The following is a 16,740-nucleotide window of genomic DNA, read 5'->3' as shown; positions in this document are numbered from 1 at the left end:
ACTTGTAAATGATCACCTTGAGAAGGTAAAGTCATGAAATTGAAATTTGATATAAAAGAACATACAACATTGTAATATATCCGAGGCCAAATTAAATTTGGCCTCGGGAGCAAATGAAAAAAAATGGGACAAAAGATTGAAAAAAATAGAGAACATAGAGGATGCAAGTACAGAGCTGCATCTCAGCTAATCAGAGGGCATATCTCATCCACGCTTCTCACTTGAGTCTACAAAAACACAAAAAAAAAAAAAACAACAAATTTTTATGGAAAAGCTGCTTCTTTATTCTTCCTGGAAGCACACTGATGGCAGTGTGATGATCACTTGCGGACGCTAAACTGAGCCAATTAGGCACTTGGCTTGAGAAGCTTTACAGTTTCCCAAGTGAAATCGGGGTCATCACGGCCGAAATGACCGTAAGCAGCTGTCTTCTGGTATCTAAAGTTTCCTCCTCTCTTCAAGTCGAGATTGATTGCCATCATTCCAGGTCTAAAATCAAAATTCTCCTTGATTAGAGCAAGGATATCTTTATCTGGGATCTTCCCTGTTTTGTAGCTGTCTACAAACACGGACAGAGGTTCTGCTACTCCAATTGCATAAGAAACCTGCACGATACAGCGGCGAGCTAGCCCCGATGCAACTACGCTCTTTGCTGCTTGTCTAACAATGTATGCGCCGCTTCTGTCTACCTTGGTTGGATCCTTCCCTGAGAAGGCACCACCACCATGAGCACCCCACCCTCCATAAGTATCAATGATTATCTTCCTTCCAGTCAGTCCTGCATCGCCATGGGGTCCTCCAATGACGAACCGACCAGATGGATTGAGATGGAAGATAGTCTTGTCATCAAGATACTTCGCTGGAATGACTGGTTTAATGACATGTTCTTTGAGATCCTTAGCAATCTGCTCGTTTTTTACGCTCTCATCATGCTGGGTTGAGATTAGAACGGTATGGACCCTGATAGGGACCATGGCTCCATTCTCATTCTTGTACTCGACAGTCACCTGCGTCTTACCGTCGGGTCGAAGCCATGGGCAGGTTTGGTTCTTTCTGACCTCAGTGAGCTTGGCACCAAGTTTTGTCGCAAGGACATGGGTCAGTGGCATGAGCTCTGGTGTTTCATCTGTGGCATAACCGAACATGTGGCCTTGATCTCCAGCTCCAATTTCCTCAGGTTTCTTAGTCATGTGTCCATGGACTCCTTGGGCAATATCAGGGCTCTGTTGTTCAATATTCACCAGGACCTTGCAGTTGTCAGCATCAAGACCGACGTCAGCAGAGACGAATCCAATTCCTCTGCAAGTGTCTCGAACTATTTTCTCGTAATTGACTGTAGCCTTGGTTGTGATCTCACCGAATACCATCACCATGTTGGTTTTGGTACAGGTCTCACAAGCGACCTTGCTCTCAGGATCTTGTTCAAGACATGCATCAAGGATAGCATCTGAAACTTGGTCGCAAAGCTTGTCGGGATGGCCCTCATTGACAGACTCGGAAGTGAAGAGGAAGGAATCCATTATAAACTGGTGTACAAATATTGCCGCAAAGTTGGTTTTCTATGATAAATGGAATCAACATTATATTGAAAGAAACACAACAGAAACAAGAAAATGCAACAACTTCATATGCGAGATCTACAAGAAAGCAAGCAGCCATAAATCAATCTATTCTTGACATAAATTTTTCCGTTCTATTTCACACATTCTCAGTACACAGACGCGATATCTTAACAAACCATTATACTAGATAAACTTCAGTTCATAAAAGATGGCAAAGAGGGAGACAAATCAAATCCTCGGTCCTAAAATCTGCAAGATGCAATCAAAGATCCTAACAAAAGATGCAATCCGAGATTCAAAATTCAGCACAAAATATAGAACCAGAGAACAGAAATACCCCGTAACAACAATACAACGAGAGAAGAAATGAAATGGCAAGAACAAATCCGAGTTACATCGAGAGAGAGTTAAAAAGCAAAATGAGATTGCAGGGGCAGAAAAGAAATGAAGAACAATGGCGGATTCGGAATGAGATGCAGAATTTGTTTGAATTGCAAACAGAAATGATAAAATACGGACCTGAATTGAAGTAAATTCCAAGGCGTGGAGAAGATGGAAGAGGAGGAAATTGAAGGTGCGAGGGAGGAGGAAGATTTATAGATGGGGTTTGGAGAAATGGGAGGGCAGTTCAGTTCTGTTCTGTTCTTGCGACTCGCTCTTCTGCGTCTCCCTCGCAATTTTCGCGGCCTTTTCAACTGCCTCATCGCTTGTCGTTCACTCTGCTCAACCACCTTAAATCTTTATGTCCAAGAAAATAATTCAATTTTTAAAATGCCTTTTTTTTTCTTTTAATAAATGTAAAATAGAATAGGTTACCTCTTTCTTTTTGTTCAATAAATATTAGCTAACTTTAATTTATTTACTTTTGGATGGATAACCCAAAAATAGAAAGCTTTCAAATGGTACATGATGCAGTGAGAAATGACTTTTTAGTATCAATAGTTCAACCAGTCAATCTATATATTCTAATAAAAATGCAGAAGGTTTAACAATTGAAATTGTTTTTTTTTAAATAAAATAATTTTAATTTTAGGGAACATTAAGACTTGAACTTACAACATAGAAATATTGACTTGAACTTGAAATTGTTTGTTTACTAGTGACTATTATTCAAGGTTAAAATATTGATCTTTATTATAAAACCTTACACTTTTTGTAGTACAACACGTGGGAGTTGAGATTTAGACTCACGACCTTTTGATTGAAAATAGATGTTTTAATCAATTTGACGCATCAAATCTCACACTTTACGAATATATTTTGATTCAAAAAGTCAAAAGTTTAACTTTTTATTTGTTTAGCAGTGACTATTATATCTTTAATATAATATCTTACAGAATTTTTTTAGTACAAAATATGGAATAGAGTTTTGAACTCACAATCTCTCGGTGGAAGATAGATATCTTAACCAATTAAGCTTTACGTTTTACGAATGTATTGATGAGATAATGGGATACATTGAAACTCCAACAAACTATTGAGCTTTTTTTTTTTTTTTCTTGGGTGAACTAGTTTAGGTGGAGTTGGTGAGATAAAGTACACTGAATTTTGTGGATGGCAGGTCAAATAATGTAAGTTCAACTATCAAATTGGTCCACGCATCTAAAACATCAAAAGTTGGAGTAAAACTTCATGCAAGCTTCACTTTATTGGTTGTTGAACTTTTTGGGTCCAAATTAAAATTTTTGCAAATAAAATGGCACCACAGTTAAAACATTTCAATTTTAGAAAAGCTGAAAGTTCTGATCTTTACCTGTATTTGTGACATGATATTCTAAAAAGAAACCAAAACTGTCTTTAAAGTATAAACCAACAGTTTCTTTTTAAATAGATATTAACACTTCACATTTAAACTAGTTGTCTCAACCTAACAATTCAATTAGAAAGCAATATTAAGAGAAAGAAAGGGAGCAGCTAGCAAATGAGAAGCCCCTACATAAATCTGTAAAGATATGTGAAGAATAATGAATAAACTGCCAACAGGAAAGGTTATTACTTCAAATCATTGCTCTTATTATTTCCAAGTAATGCAGCCATATCCACTTTTCATGTATATCTGAAGAAAACGCAGTAATATGAAGTTTTCGTCATTCTTTCCAACAATCGTAGGTCGAGTGACGAAAGAAGTTTTCATACTGAAAAATTCAGAGCTATAACCTATATATGGTGCTACACATGGATAAGCTATGGTTTAGTAACCGAGTCCAAGTTGAAGTCCAAGTGCAGCATGGATGAGAAATAGTGTCATGATTCCACTACCCAAAATCCCATGAACATTCCTCAGTCCAGGATTATCCTACACATGAAGATCACAATAAGAGGACAAGAAGTAGGGATATGAAGGTCAAGCGTTGACCATTACCTCAAAAAGTGAGGGCAGAAGCGTTTGTACAGTCAAGAGCGCGAGGCCAATGAACCCCGTTACAGCATGTGGACTGGAAATAAGACGAAAGCAAAGTTGAGCATTTCCTAAATTAGAAAGTAACCATTTGCCCGAGCTGAATTTTGGTCCTTGAACTTTATAGTAGTTTTTAGTCTATAAACTAGTCGTTGTTTCAAGTTCATACTTTGTTAATAAGCCTTCATTGAAGTACTTCATATGAACTGTTAAAAACTGAGACATTTAGGCACACTGTTACCTCAATAATTTGTTAATAGAAACAATCAATTTGGGGTAGGAGTTAAAGTTGATAAAGTAGTTCAGAAACAAAAATGGGAATTGGCTTTTGGAAGATCAAATGTATGTCCATCCAAATAATTCTAAAAAAAGAGGGTTAGACAAGCAAAAAAAAAAACTGGTTGTAAGCAACATAAGGTTTTCCACCCTTTTATAGAGCTTGCATTCTTCACACCCTTTAATCAGGAGGGGGGAGGGAAATTGGTTTATCAATGTACCTCTCAAATATAGGTTTGTCTGATGTAAGTAGAGAAGTGATTCCACCCGTTGCTCCAAGAGCAAAAAAGAAAAACATTCCACCTAGAAGCTTTGGATGCAAGTCCTTGGCTTTGGCCTTCTCCTCCTGCATCAATTGAAATATAAGTTGTCATTCAATTGCAAAAGGTGAATTCTTCGTAAGTGCTGAAAAAAGTTGATACTCTTACCACATCATCAGAGTAACGGATTCTAAAGCCTAGGTATGTTCCATAACCACCCATAGCGAAGAGCACTACCGCCTAATTAGGACACAACCCAAGTTAGAAGGTTATCATAACAGTAATCTGGATCCAACCTATTACTAACATACATAAGTAGCAAGACAAAAAGAACTTACCATGTTGCCTGGATGACCCCAATGCACTAGCCAATCAGGAAGATTCCAAGATTTAACAAGCTCAACGAAAGGGCCAAAGAGAGACCTCACAGTTCCAGCTGTCATTTGGATATTCAAGTTCATGACAAGTGTGCAAAGATTGCATCGAAAAAGTGAAAATATTTTCCATTTGTGCTTTCATGTGTATGAGATAAGAAACATTATACTATAGTTTTATATCATTAACACATGTACAAGAGGAAGGACAGGACGATATGTATTTTTTCAAAAGAGGATAACTCTTCAATGAGCAAAAACCAAATAGGAGCTAACTGATACATTCTTTGGCTGCTAGAAAATCTTAACCCTATTCCAAACGTCTCAGTGGTTTCTTTTCTTATTTTTAAATATTATTCAATCAGAATGGGATTAGTCCACTAAATGGACTTGGGGTCTTGTTTTTTCTACTTAGAAATAGTCTATCCACTCTCAAAGAGGCCAACAAATGTGAATAAACAGGGTTGAGAAAATAGCAGAATCCATTCAAAATTAGAATTATTCCCGAATCGAAGCATCATGCTTGCTTTTTTAGGATAGTGCATGAAATTCTTCGTGGCAAACACAAGTTATAGAGATTCAATCGTACGGACCATCATAAGCGTATGTGTGTAAAAAAGACCAAGCCTGAAGTGCATAAATTCTGTACCTCATTAGTAAATAGATTCTGCATTTTTAGGCACAGAGAAGTTAATGGATTAACATTTGTATTCTTGAGCTTTTTGGTTCGGTATAATGTGCCTTGAAGGACAAAGAATAGATCAAGAAGCTCGATTCACTTATCTCGTACGATTTGTCTTGAGTTTGTGTGAGCATGAAAACAAGTTTCTTCGCATCACTCTTGTTAATTCAGAGCCACAACAAATTATTCTTTCGTAATCCCACTAACACATCGACAGCAGTTTCAGGTAAAGTAAATTACAAACCAAGGATCTAAGTTCAAGACAACATTAAACACTCGAGAGCAGCAGATTCCACACAATAAAGCCATAAGTGAGTACCTCCAGGAAGAGCAGCAACGAACAGTAAAGGAAAAGGCGCGAGAGAGTACAAAAGCGTCTCGCTCGCCTCCTTCATTTCCACCGATTCGCCGAAGTCGTCGTCCTGAGAAGACGGATTGAGGCGAGCTTTTGTTGTTCCAGTGACAGGGGAAGGCAAAGAGAAGCAGGAATTGCGGGGAAATTTGGGAAGATTTGGCAAAGAAATGGGGAATGAAGAAGTGGAAGGTAATGGCAATGGTGGTGGTACCTTGGATAAACACATATAAGAAGCTCCTCCGGTAAGCGTAGCCATGGATGGAGAGCGATAAGGAAGTTCTGGAGTTCAGAGAGTGAGGAGTGTGGCTTCCACAGAGACAGGGATTGGTTTTGAATCGTGAGAGAGAAAATGATTTGATAGAGGAAGAAAAAAGTGCAGAAAATGGAGGGAAAGGTCCAGAAAGAGACACGCTGATCCTACTGAACATTCTACGATATGGCCCCACCATATTTTTTTTTTTGAAAAATACTTACTATTTTCTTAGTACAACCTATACAATTCGAGATTCAAATTTGATAGACTAATTAAACTATGTACTCAAAAGTTTATTTTAAATTCTTTATCTTGTTCTTTTAATACAATAATTTTTTTATCTTATTTAGAATGAGAATGGTTTAAAATAAAATAAAATAAATTTCTTTGTCGGGATGTTGGTTGGAAATGAAAAAATAAAAATATCTCAATTTAAATTAGAAATTAAAATAGGATAAAGTTAAATAGGATCATTTATTTTAAAATTATATGAAATCCTGCGAAATCCCAAAATTTAATTCTGAAATATTTCAAAATCCGAAATACCAAACACGAGAGAAATAACAAAAAATAATAATAATAATAAATGGTCAATTTTTGTCAAGCTTCAAGATAGATCACGGCTAAAGTATTTTCCTATTTCTGCTGCGATTTTTATTTTTTATATTTTTTAAATTAATTTTGTAACCTAAATACCATATCTTTACTTTCTATCCATGTCAAAATTTCTTAGCTCATGTTCATTTAAGTCGATATGTAGGTTTTTTTGCTATTAAAAAAAAAAAGATATGTCGGTTTTAATTTCTGAATTTTTTAGAGGGTGGGAATCTGATTAATTTATTTTCATTCTTTATCTCAATTTTAACCCACTCACCAAATTTCTTGAAATAAATATCTAAGAACATATATGCTTATGTGATTCTCTCATAATTTTATCTTCGTATATTTGTGCTTCAAGAGACAATATCATAACCAATCTAAGATTAATTTAACTCAACTGGTTAAGATATATATATTTGTGCTTCAAGAGACAATATCATAATCAACCTAAGGTTAACTTAACTCAACTGATTAAGATATATATATCCGACCAAAAAATCATGTTCAAACTCTACCTCTACATGTTGTTGAACTAAGGAAAAAAAAGACAATCCCATGATTCTCTCTATTTCACTATTTTTTACATATTGCATCCTAAATAACGATATGTAAAAATTTTAAATCATATGCTATGATTTTTAAAATGTAATTAATTTGTGAAATTTACAAATCATATTCGTTTATTAAATTTTACTTCCAATTTACAATGTTTTTCTGTACCAATTTCGTTTGAATATGACTTGTAGATTTTGTAAACTGATATTGATATATAAACAAATTTTTAAAACATGGCAAAATTTGCAAACCATAGAGAGGTAGTTTACAATTACTTTACTTTCAAAAGTAGATAAAATTAGTTTAGCATTGTAGTCTATTACTCCTTCAAAAACTATATCATATTATCCGTAAAAATAAAAAATAGAAAAACCACTGTTTTTAGAGACAGTTAGTTTTTATTTTTATTATTATTATTTTTTTTTTTTTGAAAATCGAGACAGTTATGTTAAAATCAACACTTTTGAAAAATGGGAATTCAGAGTTATAAAATGGCTCAAAAGTGAATAGATCCAAGAGTTTTACATTAAATCAGGAGACAAAAAAATAATACTATTAAAAAAAAAGGCAGAAGCTAACCTTCAAAATTGGGAATCGAAGAACCTGGTCTCTAGCAGTGATTTCAAAATTGCTGCAGATGAAATCTACCCGTTTGGCTTCACAAACCACTCAATGTCAATGAAAGTAGCTGCTATATACAACCGCATAAAGGATTATATTACAAGTGAGCCCAGAAGAAAGCTTTCAATTCGCCTCGACTATTGGCCCTATACTAAATAACTACATACTAACTATAGCCTCTAAAAACAAGATTCATGTCGCCCATGTGTAAGAAGGTAGGACTTCGAGCTCGTTCCACGGGACCGTGCACGACTTCATGATAGTTCATCGTTGTGTCTGTAACTGGGGTTAAAATAATGAAAATGTCACTACATATTATCTGATGAATGCAGTTCTACATAGGCAAAGATCTTCAAACAAATAAACAAGATTACAAAAAACTTGGACAAAAGTAATGACCTTAATTACAAATGACTTTTAGAAAAGAAGCTCCATGGAGTAGCATACTGACAAGCTGCACCTCACTAAACAGTAAACCCATCGTGAAAACGACAACTACTCTAACGTAAGGCTCTAACTATACTACACCACAAGGCGTTTGCTTTCTTGATTAGGCACAAAATCAAGAATTAAAGACCCATATGAACTGAATATGAATTACATTTCATGTTTGGTAACTATTTCTTATTTCTTGTTCTCTGAAATTTTAAATTAAAAAAAATTTATATGAGAATTAATTTTTTAAATTAAATATTCAAATTTTGTATGTAATATTTAATATTTGATCTTAATTGTGCATCTTGTAAGTAAAAAAATGATCCATTCTATGTTTTAGCAAACACTAGAGAAAGAAACAAAGAACAAGAAACTTGATCGTGTTTTCAAAATTTCTACACAATTTTGAAAACATTTCTTAAAAATGAGAACAAATGCTTGTGTTTCTCCAAAATTGAAAACAAGAAATGTTACCGAACGGCCCTTAGAAACTGAAAAGGTAGAAAATCAAATACCTAAGGCGATAATGCCATCTTCCATCACTGTATGTGTCATCTTCCAACCCGGAGGATGTTGTTACTTATTGCGCCCATGGTTACAGACTCTCTGTGAGGATCAATCCTCCAGTGTCCATCAACCACAAATTTTATCTGCAACATGTTGCAAAGAGAAACTTAAAAAGGTTGCTTGTCAAACATTCTATGTTAGGGTAAAATAGAAAATAAAAAATGTCACCCAGGAAGGGTACCCTACATCTTCTGCAATGAGTTAATGAAAATTATGATGAATACTTCATGAAGGATTTTCACACCTCATAAACTCCAGGATAAAGCCACAACACTGTTGACCAGAGACTGGGTTTCCTGGAAAACATCGTACCAATGTCAGCTTATGTGTTCTGCAAGGGAAAATAAAGATGAAAATATTTTTGATGGGCAAGGGAAAACTTAATCACTAAAAGACAAATCTACCAGTTTAACTTTCCTCCTGGTTGTATTGGCAAATTAATAAGAGTTTACAAATGGTTTGCAACTTCACCCAAAAGTACCCTGAACTCAGTCAATAGGCAAGTAGCATTTGTCCGTTTCATAAACGTAAATAGGAATTCTAATGTTGGAAAAGTCACTCTTAGCATAAGCTTTCTCATAAAATTTTTATCTTTTGATACAAGAGTGGCTCAGCCAAATTTTCACTAGTGGTGGAAAACAGGCAAACCAAGTTAACTGTTTGAGGCAGACTGAAATATCACCCATACATGAATTAACCCTTTGGAGTCAACCAAGCCACCCCAACCCACCTACCTAGACCCGAACAACCAAGCCCGAGGAAGTAGGGGCAACTCATTTGGTGGCACCTTAAGGATTTGAACTTGGGGGTGTCAGAATTTGACACTCGAGAAAGCTAGTTAGAGAATCGAGAGCTAATGCTTTTAACTGATAAGACTTCAAATAAATTGACAAGGGAAATCAAACTTTCAGAATCCTTTTTCTTGGTTTACTTCTTTTATGTTATAGCCTTTGATTTTAATTTTGAGGTCTAAATCAAATTGGAGTGAATTAGTTGAAGTACTTTAGAACTTGGAACCAATCTTAGATGATTGGAATCCTTTCTTGTCACTTATGCTAAGTTATGATGTCATTCACTTGCAATGGCACACTATCACAAACATCAATCTATGAAAATCAACTAAAGATGGAAAACCACTGAACTTTGAATTAATGGAGTCCACAACATTGGATGATGGATGTGGATCCATCTTAATCCTATGGTGCCAACCATTGAAGCTACCAGCCACCTCAACAATTTCTCCATCCCCACGATATTGGATATGAACCTGATAAATCATACACTAAGCTTCAGTCAGCAGGCATAAGGATCACAAAAAGCAAAATCTAAACAGTAGTGTTGTATTTTGTTTGGCTGATATTCCCTTCTGTTTATAGAAGGTGCTGATATTTCAAAGAATAATCAACATATCAAAAGAACATTTTCAATGACTAATGCTAATGAATATTTTATCATTTAACTTTCCAGATTTTAATGTCCTGATTTTAAACTTAAGAAGAATTTTTGTGGCATGGCAGGCAATCCATTATTGGTTTCTCTTTGCCATTAAAAGGAAAAAAAAAAAAGGAAAGACAGAAGAAGAAAGTATTATGTACTGATTTTAAAGCATCCTACATAGTACCAAGATTCTTTGTCTGGACTTTAACATTACAACTAGAAAAGAAGCCAGATGGGTACCTCCTCCAATCCAGAAAGACTCTCTTCAGCAGCAAGTAACTCTGAATCTTTTTCTAAAATGAGTTTTTGAGCCTTGCTGATCTCTGTTTCAGCCTTGCTTTGCAAATCAGACAAAGCAAGCTGACAATGGAACATATAAATAGAAAATTTTGTATTTGGCCAACAAAGCTCTTAGTGAAAAAAATCAAGCATGGATGCAAATAGATCAGTAGTTCAGCACAAGGTAAAATTAAAAACATTCTAGGTAAAGAAATCTCTTTCTTTTTTTTGTTTTTCTTTATATGAAGGTGGAAAAATCTCTTCCAATCTTGAATATGATCTGTGGATACCAAACAGTTCAATAAAATAACCAGAGGCAAAAAAGGGAAATTTGATATTAAGGAATCCTGAGAGCATAAGGTAAAGAATCCATGAACGTATTGCACCAATTTAATGATATAGAAAATGCAACAAAACATATCTTCCCTTACATGGTGGTTAGAGACAGAAATGAGATAAACATGGCTTAGGGAGACTGGTAAAAATGATTTAACATTTAGGAGTAGAGCAATTATTTAAATTTTATCTAGCATGGCCGCATGGGTATTGTTCATTAGATTTTTCAATTTGCTAACCCTATGGACTCCTTAACTAATTACTGTGCTGACCATTTAAGATGTTTTTTTTAATGCACAAATAGAATGGTAACTGCCTCATCTACTGTATGCGGAAATTGTATGAAAGAATTAAATGCAAATACATCAAATTTTGAAGACTTCACACTAAATTAACCTTGAATAAAAATTCATATACCTTGTCCTTCTCAATCTGTTCCTTCAGCTGAGACAGTTCCAACTCCTTCTGATGCTATAGACAGAAAAGAGATGGAATGAGAATAAGAAAGTCAAACTCAATAACAAATGTGCACAACTTTTTCTTTTTTTTGACACGAACAAATGTGCAGAACTTCATACATCAAATTTCAAATTCACCATTATGATATTTGAAGCAGATGAAATATTTTTTTAGAGGATCATTTTTTTTCCGAGAGGAAGAAGCAGATGAAATATAAGTCAGTACCAACATAAATTTGAGACGATCAATTTCAGCTTGATTCTCATTTCTTTTTCTCTGTACCATGGAAAGACAGAATCCATTTGAAAAATGTCAAGAAATTCAAATGATTGAGACTAGAAATATCTTAATAATATTCTTAATAAAGTAGATGTACCTCACCACCCAACTCCTTGTCAAGTTGACCACTTAAAGCTTCAGTCGAAGGTTGATCGCCCCTTCAAACAATGTCAAATGATATGTGAATTTAGGTAAGGTGATGAAATTCCAAAGATTGCAATATAATTTGAGAACTGAGAGCTTCAGTCTGATGAAACTTGGATTTTTGTAATGTCAAAACCAATCAGTTGGACAGCCACAAAGAAACCAGAAAATCGCTCAGAAGACTTTGAATATGGTGGTCTTGCTGCTTGAATTACTAACCTAATTAATTGATTGACTGTTGCGGAAGACAAAATATGCTCAGATTCCAGTGCAGTTCCATTTGATGTCATCACAGAACCTCTACTCGCCATCTCTTCTGAGCATGCCTCAACATAAGAGTTTAGTTTAGTTTCTTCTGCATGTATTGTTCTAATGAATCCATTGCTTTTTCCAGCACCACCCTCACTTAATATGGCATCAAAATTATCTGAGCATCAATGCATTGTCACGTGCTCAACTTGAAGTTTTCAGAAGCACCAGATTAATAAAAGGCAAAAACAGAATAATATGTAATGAGAGAGAATGTTTTTATTTATGAAAATACAGATTCAAAGTAGTATATTTAACAGTAGTTCGACTTGAAAAAAGAAATATAACAACATAATATTTAGATAAACATGAAATGATCTCTTACATCAAATTCCTGGAAATACAGATCACAATTTTACAAAAACATACATTACAAGCACCAGCTTTCACCCTTCTATTTACTACAAAAATTTATAAAAAATCATTGTCAATCACAAGAATCACAGTGAAACTGACCAACCGTGAAAGGTGATCTACAGAAAAGAGTAATGGGGTTTTTTTTTTTGAGACGTTCACTCTAACATACAACGTCTCAATAGATGTTGTTTTCTAATCCTCTATAAAACAAAATTAAATCTTATTTATATGTAGTAACTGAAGCTAGTGTCCACTGTCCAGTATTGCAATCAAGAAAAATAACACCTTACAGTTTACATAAGAATTTGTAGCTCATGCTCAAGTGAGAAATGAAACAAAAACAAACTGACCGATGAATCAATTATCATCAGTGTGCATCTAACTATGGACAATAATAAAGTAATGTTCTTATTTATGAAGATCATGTTAACAATGAGTTCTATCGATTCCAAATGCAAACATTAAGGCACAGTTCATTGTTGTGACCACAACTAAAAACACCATAGATGTTAATTTAAAAACCCAATCATGCAAACTAAAACTCCAATGGTTCCGTTCTAAATGCAAAACATCCAGCCTATGATAATTGGATGTGCAATTCTCCGCATTATACAGAATCCAAATGGATGCTTCAGACAAAATTGGCATATTATCTACAGCATCCATATGGAAATTTACGTTGGCACTACAAAAAATAATTGTCGATTCAACTTACCATCTATCATATCTAGATCTCCATTTTGTATAAATTTAGCCACCTTCTCCGCCAGGGATAACTCCTTTGAATATTTTATCAACTTGTAACTAGACTCTTCATGTTCCAGAGCTCTATCAATATTTAAATCACTAGATTTGTCATCTATGATAGTCATTTCTGCCAATAAGGAGACGCCATCCACATTGTTATCTACTTTCTCAACCTGTTCATTTGAACAATCCAATGCCTCTTGCTTTGAGGATGAACTAGCTGTCAAAATCAAAGGTTTGTCATCAAGGTGATGCATGTCAAGACATTCATCAACTGTGGAATTTATCATATAATTTTCTCCAGAAAGGACTTCAGGTGACAGGGATGATCCATCGACCATATTGTCTATAATCTCACTTTGACATTCCAATGAATATTCAGGCTTTTCCACTGATAAATTCGTTGAAAATTCAGTTGGCTCTCCAGTGTAGTCATTGCATTTAACATCTGAACCCATATTTGAACTACTAAAATAATCTTCTGAGGCAGTGGCTTCAGTTTTCAAGGACATATCTTCAACTCTCACAACATTCTCATCATTTTCCCTATGAGACTCGATATATTCATCATTGTATTCTAGATCATTTGACAACTCTTCCTCCACTGATGAGCTGGCTGTAGTTGTAGGAGACAAGTTACAGTCATCCGAGTTAAAATCATCGTTGGTATTTGAACTAGGATAAAAATTTTCCAAGACCAAAACTTTGTTTGGCGAACAAAGTTCTTCAACTACATCTTCTGCCTCGCCATCCTGGCCTTTTGAGAAATACAAGGGGGTCAATTATTCGAATGACAAGCCATGATTCACTAACACAGATGGAATAATCACATATTAACCTGTCAGGGTAATGTTCTCTGAGCCACTTTCAACTGTCTTGGTTGAGTTGGTCGTGAGAAGCTCTCGTATAAATTTGTGACCCCTTCGTCTGACAATATTCGCGAGGTCAATCCTGTATGCATTCAAAATGAAGCATTTAATCACCAAACACAGAACACTATACTTCCAACTTGCAAAACTAAACGAGTAGCACAGCTATATAAAAACTCCATGAACCTCTCCACATCTTTTTGCCATCTTATTTATAAAATATATTAGTCGAACCCCACAAAACATGCGATTCCATTTAAGGCACAAAAAAGAGAGAAAGAGAGAGAGAGAACAAAGAACACCTTCCGTGCTGCGAAAGCTCCTTTGTAGAAGGTATATGATCCTCCGCAAGTCCGACGGATCTAATGAACTCGCGAATGTCGCTAAGTAGCTCCTCATTGCTCTTCGTCTTTCTACCAGCCCTGAAGCACAAAGGTTCCACCATAATAACAAAACAGATAATATACACCAATGGAGACAACCTTCAATACCGAAAGAGCGGTGAAGATGACAAATAAACCGAACGCAATGGGGGAGGAAAAACCTGGATTTCCTGATTGAAGAAGCACAGACAGAGCAGTCTCTTCTCCGAGGATGGTGCTGTTGGTGGCTGAAGCAGCGAAGCTTCGGCTGCTGATTCTGCGTTTGCAGTTGGTCTAGGAAAGAGAGATTCCGAGAAGAGAGAGACAAAAAGGAGGGAAAATTAGAGAGGGTGGCCATGGGAAAGCGAAACTCTCACCGCGAGTTCGCTGAGCGGGCATTTGCAGTTCTAAGCTTAGCTTTTGTCGCGAGGCGATGCTCGTTTATGGCGGACGGGAGCGAAAGTTCTTCGCGAAATTACCACCATCACTATTTTTATTAAATAAAAATATACATAAATTTAATAAAACAATTAAAGAAAATTGACATGACATCATGTTAATTTATTTTTTAAAATAAAATCATTTAAACCCCACAAAATATCTCAACTATAAAATCAATGGCATAAAAATAGTATATAACTGTGGAGCATGATTTCACGAGTCATATATTTTCGAACAGTCATTGGTGATATTATTTCTATGGATATTATTTAAAGATATACGTCAATTACGGTTGAACTCGATTTGATTTCATAATTTAATTAATAATGGATTATTTGGATTGGCAGATTCATTTTTCAACCAAAATTTAATTTGCTAATGTCTAAAAATATATATATTAATTTGCTATTCAAATATCTGAACCAAGTTTAGTTTCAAGGTCCATGATCCATAGAAACGAGTGGATCAAACTGAAGCATGGGATAGGCTTAAATTGGACCCAAAATAGCCCATTCCGATATTGGACTTTTCAACAAGAAATTGTAGCTAGTTCAAGAATTTGTAAAATGGGCTCATTTCCATTTATCTATCTTTAAACCAAACTTATATTAAAAATAATCGAAAAAATAACACAACCTCACTATTTCTTTTAGGACATCTGGGTATGAAAATTTGAATTCAGACCTCTTGGTTGGAGATATATTTTATTGACTTATACTCAAATCTAATATAATTTCACTTACTTAGAAATAAAAATAAACCTTTATTACGTGATGTTAGAATAAATTTTTAGTAAAACATGTGGGGTGAGGGTTCGAACTCATGAACTTTTTGTTAAAGATAGGTGTCTTAACCATTTGAGCTATGCTCGGTTTAGTCTGAAATTAATGTTGATTAGTTTAACAATTGTACAATTATTTGACAACATTGGCTTGACTAAGGAGTAATTGATACCGGTCTCGAATCGAGAGATTATGAGTTCAAATATTCCACTTATTTGTTGTATTAAAATAATTGTACAATTCTTTTATTCGTACATTGAGAATGAGAAGAGTGACGTGTTGTTTCTAAAATAAAATCGAAGAAATATTTATATGTAGAGTTTTATTGAGAGTTCAACAGATGTAAATTCCCAACAAAAAAAAAATTGAAGATTCAGACCTACAACTTCTTGTTAAACTAAAAAGTATATTTTTCATCTTGCAATTGAGATAGTTTATGAAAATAATAATAATAATAAATAATTTACATTATTTTTTTATTTTTTTATTTTTTATTTTTTATTTTTACAAATATTTGTATAATATATCATTATATCGGTAAAAATGGAGATTTGGAACGTTACAAATGTCTTAACCCTTTAAACTAATGTCAACTGACATTTAATATTAAAAATTATAAATATTTTTGTAATCTAATAAAAGAAAAATTATATAAAAAAAACAACCAGCTTTTGTGAAGATTTAAGGCCCATTTGGTAACGTTGCTAGTTTCTTGTTTTCAATTTTATTAAGAAATTTAAACATTTGACAACTGTTTATGTTTCTTGTTTTTCATTTTTTTATAAAATTTCTCAAAATAGTATAAAATTTTTTAAAACAACAAAAATTAGGGTTCATTTGATAACGGTTATGCTTTTTGTTCATGTTATTCATTTTTAATAAAGAAAAATGAATTGTTTGACCCTTAAATAAGAAACGAATTAAAAATGTATGACTCGATCCTTATGAAGGAGCTTGAATAGTGGAATGAAAGACTTGACTAAGTTAATAAATAGTAATTT

The 16,740-nt window shown here is 34.4% G+C and overlaps 3 protein-coding genes across 12 annotated transcripts; all 3 read right to left on the bottom strand.

Moving 5' to 3' along the window:
* Positions 1 to 9: 9 nt before the first annotated feature.
* On the bottom strand, positions 10 to 2,251 carry MAT3 (methionine adenosyltransferase 3). 2 transcript variants are annotated; one of them, XM_022288191.2, is made up of 2 exons: positions 2,082 to 2,251; positions 10 to 1,559 (listed from the first exon to the last, which is right to left on the bottom strand). In XM_022288191.2, exon 2 carries the CDS (start codon positions 1,518 to 1,520, stop codon positions 348 to 350), a length of 1,173 nt encoding a protein of 390 aa, XP_022143883.1. In that variant the 5' UTR covers positions 1,521 to 1,559; positions 2,082 to 2,251; the 3' UTR covers positions 10 to 347. The 2 variants fall into 2 exon arrangements, with proteins under 2 accessions (XP_022143883.1, XP_087983063.1); XM_088126937.1 differs by having other exon boundaries at positions 10 to 1,526.
* Positions 2,252 to 3,551: 1,300 nt separating this feature from the next.
* On the bottom strand, positions 3,552 to 6,274 carry LOC111013557 (translation initiation factor). Of its 2 annotated transcripts, XM_022288025.2 has the most exons (7): positions 5,872 to 6,274; positions 4,835 to 4,932; positions 4,665 to 4,736; positions 4,458 to 4,582; positions 3,925 to 3,997; positions 3,720 to 3,858; positions 3,552 to 3,618 (listed from the first exon to the last, which is right to left on the bottom strand). In XM_022288025.2, the coding sequence occupies exons 1-6, from the start codon at positions 6,161 to 6,163 to the stop codon at positions 3,754 to 3,756; spliced, it is 765 nt and encodes a 254-aa protein (XP_022143717.1). In that variant the 5' UTR covers positions 6,164 to 6,274; the 3' UTR covers positions 3,552 to 3,618; positions 3,720 to 3,753. The 2 variants fall into 2 exon arrangements, with proteins under 2 accessions (XP_022143717.1, XP_022143716.1); XM_022288024.2 differs by having other exon boundaries at positions 3,552 to 3,858.
* Positions 6,275 to 7,799: 1,525 nt separating this feature from the next.
* On the bottom strand, positions 7,800 to 14,989 carry LOC111013623 (5'-AMP-activated protein kinase-like protein). 8 transcript variants are annotated; one of them, XM_022288098.2, is made up of 13 exons: positions 14,699 to 14,986; positions 14,457 to 14,576; positions 14,124 to 14,236; positions 13,254 to 14,042; positions 12,092 to 12,299; positions 11,826 to 11,886; positions 11,675 to 11,725; positions 11,408 to 11,461; positions 10,616 to 10,735; positions 10,081 to 10,205; positions 9,183 to 9,234; positions 8,887 to 9,021; positions 7,800 to 8,218 (listed from the first exon to the last, which is right to left on the bottom strand). In XM_022288098.2, the coding sequence occupies exons 1-12, from the start codon at positions 14,872 to 14,874 to the stop codon at positions 8,923 to 8,925; spliced, it is 1,968 nt and encodes a 655-aa protein (XP_022143790.2). In that variant the 5' UTR covers positions 14,875 to 14,986; the 3' UTR covers positions 7,800 to 8,218; positions 8,887 to 8,922. The 8 variants fall into 8 exon arrangements, 7 of the variants coding, with proteins under 7 accessions (XP_022143790.2, XP_022143794.2, XP_087980982.1 ...); XM_022288102.2 differs by having other exon boundaries at positions 12,092 to 12,188; XM_088124856.1 differs by having other exon boundaries at positions 12,092 to 12,185.
* Positions 14,990 to 16,740: the final 1,751 nt, after the last annotated feature.

Source organism: Momordica charantia (assembly GCF_013281855.1).
Source record: "Momordica charantia cultivar OHB3-1 chromosome 1 unlocalized genomic scaffold, Mcharantia_2.0 BLBB01000001.1, whole genome shotgun sequence".
NCBI lineage: Eukaryota > Viridiplantae > Streptophyta > Magnoliopsida > Cucurbitales > Cucurbitaceae > Momordica > Momordica charantia.
Note: the sequence above shows the minus strand (reverse complement) of the source record. Positions and strands in the feature narration are given on the sequence as shown.

Excerpts from the sequence above, each read along its gene's own strand:
- MAT3 (XM_022288191.2), bottom strand. The coding sequence starts at position 1,520 with ATGGATTCCTTCCTCTTCACTTCCGAGTCTGTCAATGAGGGCCATCCC.
- LOC111013557 (XM_022288024.2), bottom strand. The coding sequence starts at position 6,163 with ATGGCTACGCTTACCGGAGGAGCTTCTTATATGTGTTTATCCAAGGTA. Across the intron at positions 4,583-4,664 it reads TCCGTTACTCTGATGATGTG|GAGGAGAAGGCCAAAGCCAA; the intron begins GTAAGAGTATCA and ends CAATTGATGCAG. Across the intron at positions 3,859-3,924 it reads TTCTGCCCTCACTTTTTGAG|GATAATCCTGGACTGAGGAA; the intron begins GTAATGGTCAAC and ends CTTCATGTGTAG.
- LOC111013623 (XM_022288098.2), bottom strand. The coding sequence starts at position 14,874 with ATGGCCACCCTCTCTAATTTTCCCTCCTTTTTGTCTCTCTCTTCTCGG. Across the intron at positions 14,577-14,698 it reads TCTTCAATCAGGAAATCCAG|GGCTGGTAGAAAGACGAAGA; the intron begins GTTTTTCCTCCC and ends TTTGTGCTTCAG. Across the intron at positions 14,237-14,456 it reads GAGCTTTCGCAGCACGGAAG|GATTGACCTCGCGAATATTG; the intron begins GTGTTCTTTGTT and ends GAATGCATACAG.